Here is a 7,756-nt window from a genome sequence, read left to right on the forward strand (position 1 = left end):
CAAAACCTCAACTCTGCTAATGAAAATTGCTTATAAAATATAATGAACCTGTGCTCTCTTAATCAAATAAGATAACCGTTTCCCCCCCTCCCGTAATAACCTATTAATTTAATTGGTCATGAAAGAATATAACACATCACTTACATTTAATTGACCTAGAAAGGAAAGTAGCAATATTTGACGGAGAGATGCTAGCAGCTAGCAACGGCGAGCTAATGAAGCTGTAAAGAAACGACTAGTCGGGAGCAAGAGTAGACATATTTCTGTCACCATCCCTCTCCCAGCATCTATCTTCTTCCCTCCCTCCCTCCTCCTTCCTTCCTTCCTTTTACTCCCTCTACCCCTCCCTCTTGTCGTTTACGCTTCTCTCGCTCGCCATCTCTTCATCCGCCCCTCCCTCTTTCTGTCTACCCCTCTCTCTCTCTCTCTCCCTCTGTCTTTTTTCTTCCGCTGTCTACTCGTCTTCTCTGTGCTTTGCCCGTCTCGCAGAGGATTCCTCTGGTGGCCCAATTACGAGATTCAGCAGGCAAATTGAGGCTGTTTAAAGCAAGGTCTGCTGGGAAGGCTAGCAGCTGCTGGAAAGAGGCAGCTTGGACACGGCAAACCAGCCCTCATGTTTACACACTCGCACACATAAACACAGACACACAAACACACATCTCATTCTGAAAGCACAGCCTTTCTATTACCATGCCTCCCTGCATTTCAAACCTGAAAAATACCATTCGATGTGAGATCTTCTGTCTTTGCTTTGGTCGTGGACATTTGCGACAGAAACAAGGGTGGCATATTTTCACCGTGGTATGCACACACACGCACGCGCATTCTGTGGAGGGTTAATGGTCTCTATTTTTGTAAACTGAATAAGTCAAATCCATTGGTCACACCTCTGGTGATGGCATATTTAATTTGGATCTAGTCAATTAGGCCCAGCTAAGCTCCATACCCTGCTGGCTACCTCCTCCATTTTGCACTAGTTTGTGTCCCCTCCCTGTGCCAGGAGTAATCCTATTACCATACACACACATGCACATACATACGCACACACACACACACCGTTATACAGACGCACATTCATACGCGTGCACACACCCACACATGGACAAACGCATGTATTTCACATATGAATCTTTGTATATGGTATACACGCACCCACACAGGTACACACACACAGGTTCACACACATACACAAACACAGGCAAACATTAATTCTCTCTCTCACACACACACACACACACACACACACACACACACACACACACACACATACTAAACAATGATGTTTCACAACAATTGGACCCATAGCTACTTTATACACACTGTGCACTGTGACAACACCAAGCCTGTATACATCCCGAATTATGTGGGAGTCTATTTGGCCCTGGGGCGAGAGAGAGAGGGGGGGGAGAGGGGTAGAGGAGGTGAGAGAAAGAGAGAGAAGCAGAGAATTAAAGAGAAACAGAAAAAAGGTGTTTGTGTGAAAGAGATAGAGGAGGAGAATTGACAGTGAGAAAAAAAAACACAAAGAGGGGGTGAGATGGAGCAAGCATTAGAAAGAGAGAAAGATAGAGAGGGAGGGCTCCTCTAGCTGGTTAGTGTGTGTATTAATGTGGCTCATGCATCAACAGCAACCCGGCAGATTTATGACACTTAAGGGGCGCTCACTTCTCTCTCTCTCTCCCTCTTCTTGCACCAGCGACGACTGCTTACATTTTTGCCAATCAGTCTGTTGCCATGGCAACGTCCTACCTGCCCCCCCACCCCCCAGTTCCCCCTACCAACCCCCCTTCTCACCACCCACCCCCTGTCTCGAACCCTCCCCGCCTTCTTTCCTTCTCATCACCCCTCTCCTCCTTTCTCCCCTCTTTGCCCCATTCACCTTCTTTCTCCTCTGTTCTATCTGTTTGGTACACACACACACACACACACACACACACAAGAACACACACGCCAAGAATTATAAAATAGAATTATGTGTACCAAACTAATGCACAAAATGCTTGATTTTCAATAATATCGATTTTTTAAAACCTATTTATATAATTGATTATCATCAATAACTGCTATTTGTATATTGTCTATGAGTATGTATAGACATACATGTGTTCAAACCGTCTGTTTTTATCCTCCCTCTTTCTTTTTTTAATCCTGAAAAAACCTTCTCTTCTTTCCTCCCCTCCTTGACATGAAGGACGTTTAGTCCTGTAGCTATTGGATATGTGAGAGAGCGAAACAGCTACACACAAGCACATGCACACACAAACACACACACACACACACACACACACACACACACACACACACACACACACACACACACACACAATGCATACACAAAGAGTTACAAGGTTGTGATCAAAGGCTCTTATCACCAGACCGAGGGTGGGACAGTTAGAAAGAGAGTAAAGGAGAAAGATCCGCCTGGAAAGAACAAGAGCGTGTTTGTATAAAAGGACAATTTAATTTAACCCAACTATCAGTTTGGAGAATAACCATTTGATCTGCAGTAAACATGAATAATGTATATCTGAGTCTGAGACTGTTTCAAAATGTTGCAGAATCACCTCTGCTGATCTGGAAAGTTAGATCAATTTGTAAGTGTAAGCTGGTGTATGTCCATCTGTACTTACATCCCCCTTTGTGTTGCGATTGGTTGGACTGGGGAGGGGCTACATGTAGTGCCACTGACCTTCCATGCCCATGTTCATGCCCATTCCACCCATTGGTCCTGAGAAACACAGAGGGAGTGGATTTAAATGCAAAACCATGGTAAAGTAAAAAAAGGTGTCATATTTATATGCAATTTAACTAAAGTTATTTAAGTTAACTGCTTTTGCTTTTATCAAGTTATAGCAAGTGTAAAGAGGAAAAGGAAAACACTGAGGTAAACACCAGAGAGATGGCTTTCCTGTGAAACCAACTTCACAGACACCAAAGCAGAGGAGCGCACTGGCTTAAATCTGGAAGGGCGAGGTGGGGTGGGGGGTGGGGGGGTTAAGTAGCCTGGCAGTTTATCCAAACCTGCTGACTTTGAGTGGAGGGTGAGATAGGGTTAGAGACTTGAGAGAATCCCAGAAAACAGGGGATAGAGGAGGAGGAGAGGAGCTTAAGGACAAACTCTGGGATTAGACCTGATGGCGTGAGAGAGAGGGACTGAGAGCGAGGGAGTGGGAGTGAGGAAGGAGATGGTTGTGTAATGTGATTGACCACACCTGTTCTGGTGTGTCGAGGAAGGGGGAGGTAGCAGTGTTTGTGTGTGTGTGTGTGTGTGTGTCTGTGTCTGTGTATCTTTATCACTGTGTTTTAGGGTGCACATACTTCCCAGCTTACACTTAAACCACCACACAGTGACCATATAGCTTCCACTAAGTGCTTGTGTGTGCGAGAAAAGAAGAGGAGCGTGCTGGTTGAATAAAACCACCAACATGGCAGATACTGTATGAAACACACTGACACCTTGAGATACTGTTAGAAGGTGAGAAAGGAGAGCAAAAGGGGTGAGAAGGAAGGGATGGTAGCGATGAATCAGTGGACAGGGGAGTGAAAATATAACAGAAAGGCCTGATGAGGCAAGACTCAGAAAGAGGGGAAAAAGGAGGGCGTGAAAATCAGCTTACAACAGCAAGCAAAGAAAGGAGAAAGAAGGGAAGAGCAAGTGAGGAGGGAAGGAACAGACACGCAGAGAAAGCCTTACCAGGTGGTCTGATTCCCATGTGCTGCTGGCCGTCCATGACGAAGCCCCCCATCGGCTGGCCATCTGGATTGTAGGGAGCTCCTTGACTTACTGTGGATGGAGGAGGAGACAGAGGGAGGGAGGGATAGAGGGATTGGAGGGAGGGGATGGAGTGGTCAATTAGTGCTTTTAATTAAGGCTCAGTGGCCGAAGCGGGATCATCTGTTGGCCAGTGCACGCACAGGGAGCCACCGTTGTCTTTCAACGTCATTCTGCTCCGTGTCTGTTCAGCCGGCTCTCCACTGTAAGCCCCTGGTAGACTTTAATGCGTCTAAATGCTCTAATAGGGATCGGACTGAGAGAGTTCAACAAACACTGCACTTGAAACACACAAGGACTTTTGTTTTAAAATGAGATTTGAAAGAAGAGGTGACAACTGATAGAAACCCAATAAAACATGGTAGCATGAGTGAAGTCCTAATGTGGATAAAGCTCTTTTTATGTATGTCTTTTACAGTTTCTTCTCTTATTAAGTAGCTTTAAGGTGGTTAAAAAAAAGTTTGGGAACAAACTCTCTTTTAAAATAATTGCTGCTCCTATCAATATATGATTATACACATGATCAAAAGAGCAAAATAAGTTCCAGGCTGACGCTCTAATCAGTTTTCCTTTGTGTCAACAATAAGTCATTCTTGGTGACTGGGCTCAGAATCTGCTCCTACCTAAATGCTTTATCTAATAAATACAGCCTATAACTGAACAGCGACGATAAGTGAAACCTGATAGGGTTCCTATTTTCCCCTCGCCTCCATTGTTCTGCTCTCATAGAAATCCACTTACCTTCAATTCAGGCTGTTTGGGGGTCAGTCAAGCAAAAGCAAGAACTCAGCCCCACTGAATGCCTTTGAACTTTACTGCGCCCCTAATGCCACCCTGACCTCTGGCCCCTATTACAGGTAATAAAGTTTACGGCAGTCCAAACCAAGCCATGCACCAGGGGGACCGCTCACTCACTTCCCTCACTCCCTGAAACAGCCACAAATAGGGTTGAGGGGGGAGTTTAAAGGAGTGAGGGGTGGGTGGGTAAAAACAGGTCTGGAGCCAAAAAGCCAAACAACGGTCACCCAAAAAAAGAAACGGGTGTAGTTCTCTTTATGTTTTGGTTTGAGCCAGGGAGGAAGGGTTGAGTGTTTTTTCTCTTTGCCTGGTTGGCAAAGGGGGGAGGAAGGGGTTAAGAGCAAACTTTACTGAGAACACAGCTAGTTTTGTTTACGGGCTAAGAAAAATAAATCCACTCACTGTTAACTCATTTTCAGCCAAATTATTATATTTTATAATTAATAAAATAGTTTCTCACCCCAAATAGCATGTCAAAGTTGATTAATGGTTGCTGTTAATGTTTTAACGTTTTGGTTCTTAATTTTAGTGGTCAGTCACGACACTGAAGGGGAAAGCCCCGAGAGGTTTTGGACATTCCTGTATTTACCAGCTGAGGGGCCTCCGGGTGCATGGAGTGCGGATGGCTTTCGCCTGCGCGACTTGAATACAGTAACTATAGGAGACTTGCCTGCACGGTTTGACTGGTCGATCATGGGCTGGACTATTCTCCTCCTGGCATTAATGAACCTGTAGAAGATGAAGAGGAGGAGGAAGAGGGTGGGGAGGAGGAGGGCAGAAGGGACAAAGACACAGAAACACAGTCAGTGTATTTCTCAAAACAAGATCAGGCGAAAATAGCTGACTAAGACCTCGGAAATTTTGGCATACACCACAAAAACAAACGCATTGCCAAACCAGCCTCTTTCTCTCAGCTAACCATAATAGTGATATGGAGAAATGATTCTCTCCTAAGCAACCCTGAGCCCCGTTAAAGCCACTGCAAAAGTCACATCTTAACAGCCTTAACAACCGAGGCAGTTGTCTCTCAAAACGTCTCAAAGTCCACGACTTGTACAAACTTGCACAGCCTCAGTTTATACACAGTCACATCGGCCCGAACACTGGGGTCTTTGTGGGGCGAGGCTTAACCGGGATTTTCTCTCTGCCTGTTTGAAACATGTCGACCCATCTCGCTTTGTTGGAGACATTCCACCTCACGACGAGCTGAGATTGCTGACTGTTTAACACACTTGGCTTCGAGCGCAGCAGTGTGGGAAGTGTTGCTGACAGAAACATGTCACGTTGCCACTGGTGAGAGGCATTGTTTTGGGTGATACTCTGTTAAGACAGGTGACCATGTGTTACTCTGTGACAGCAGGAGCTTTTTTTAGTGTGTGTGTGTGTGTGTGTGTGTGTGTGTGTGTGTGTGTGTGTGTGTGTTTTCACAGGAGGAGGATTTGGTACATATAGCCTTGGACAAACCCCTTTACCCTGTGACCTCCAATAAAAGCACACGGTCAGACCATTTATTGTGCACACACATGCACGCACACACACACACACACACACACACACACACACACACACACCCTTACTCATATTTAAATCTGCTACTCACTAATTTTCAACTGCACACACACACACACACACACACACACACACACACACACACACACACACACACACACACACACACACACACACACAGTCTTAATCTCTCTCCCTCTCCTATGTCCATTCACACACATTCATGCTCTCTCATACAGGCAGCGCTCTGGCCTTGCTCAGCCTAACCCCTTGTGAAATGACCCTTTGACCTGTAATGACCCCAAGGAGAGAAGGCTCTTGGGGCTTCTGACTTGATTTATGTGTTCCTGCTGTTGCCCCACCGGACACTTCTATTTCATCTCTAAAAGGGGGGGCATTAGCCGAACTTTAGGGAAACAATAGTTGCGCAATGCTTCTGAAGCTGAAAAAAAGAGCGTTTATGAGATCTAAGAAAGGAGAGGAGGAGGAGCAGAAACAAAGGGATGCTAGCTGGTGCATCTGTTTGACCCCTGATTAGGGAACAGAACCCTCTTGCTTTATATCTCTTTAATATTCCTTCTCCCTAACGGCTTTATTGCGCTCCTCCTTTTTTTCTGCCCTCTTTCTATCCTGTATTGCCTTCTAAAGACAGAGCTGGAGGGAAATGAGGAGACAGAGAGTGGCAGAGACAGATAGCAAGAGACAGGGATGATTATCAGCCTGATTGTTTCCCTGTTTTGTTTTTATATAATTGCCCTGTTATATCTTGTAAGCCGCTTTGGAGAAATTGTTAATTTTGTTGTTCATTTTAACCTTTGAGCTCAACACTTTTATTTTATTCTCTATTTGTTATAATAAAGTATGTTGAATTGGAATTTGGGGGGAGACAGAAACAGTGAGAGCTAAGGAGGAATGCAAGAATGCACTGACATGGCAGAGCACCATCACATGAGGGAACGTCTGGAGTTTTATCACCAACACCCCCCTCCTTCACTCCCTTCCTTGCTACCCTGTTTAGCTGGAGGAGATATGAGAGGACGAGCGAGGAAAGAGGGCAAGGAGGGTTGAGGAGGCCTGAGCATTCCTTTAACTTTCCTCTCCTCTTCTCTCCTCTCCAGGCCCTTTATAGAAGGAGGTCAACTTGAGGCCAGCACTAGCTAACTGTTGACCTCTCCTTCTCTTCACCTCCTTTCTCTTGTCTTTCATTGCAGTCTCTCTCGCCTCTCCTTCCTCTCTCTCTCTCTCTCTCTCTCTCTCCGTTTCTCTCCTGCAAAACGTGGTTCCTTCTACCTCCCTCAAAAATACACTGATGCAACAAAGGAGGTTGTTTTGGCAATAGGTGTGCACTACTTAGAAAGTCAGGCCTTTGTTACTGGTACAATGCGGCTCACGGAGTATTGGACTGTAATTTGATGTGACCTCCCAGAAATATGGCACCAGTGCTTATTTACTCTGAGGCTTAAATAGACTATGCATCGGTGAAGTAATAATTCTACTACCACTGCTACTGCTGCTACTAGCCCTACAAGTGCTGTTACTATTACTACAAGAACAACTACAGTGACTCTGCCTCCCATACCTCCCTCTCTGTCCCTCTCTGTATCTGTTTCCTTCTCCTGCTCGCTCTCTCCTTATCATTCCTTCCCTGTATGGTGGAAACTGGCGGTCCACCTCCCA

At 45.4% G+C, this 7,756-nt stretch overlaps 1 protein-coding gene across 4 annotated transcripts in view; it reads right to left on the reverse strand.

The window, feature by feature from the left end:
• The window catches only part of meis1b (Meis homeobox 1 b), an 80,514-nt gene that overhangs the window by 4,780 nt on the left and 67,978 nt on the right, over positions 1-7,756 (reverse strand). For 2 of the 4 annotated variants that reach the window (XM_051420758.1, XM_051420752.1), the window contains exons 10-12: positions 5,241-5,299; positions 3,695-3,784; positions 2,631-2,728 (exon numbers count right to left, since the gene is read on the reverse strand). In XM_051420758.1, coding sequence (XP_051276718.1) covers positions 2,670-2,728; positions 3,695-3,784; positions 5,241-5,299 — 208 coding nt within the window. In that variant the 3' untranslated portion in view covers positions 2,631-2,669. The remainder of the gene's footprint in view (positions 1-2,630; positions 2,729-3,694; positions 3,785-5,240; positions 5,300-7,756) is intronic. The other 2 variants (XM_051420744.1, XM_051420735.1) reach the window with 1 other exon arrangement.

The sequence above is a fragment of the Dicentrarchus labrax genome, unplaced genomic scaffold (genome assembly GCF_905237075.1).
Source record: "Dicentrarchus labrax unplaced genomic scaffold, dlabrax2021, whole genome shotgun sequence".
Taxonomy (NCBI): domain Eukaryota; kingdom Metazoa; phylum Chordata; class Actinopteri; family Moronidae; genus Dicentrarchus; species Dicentrarchus labrax.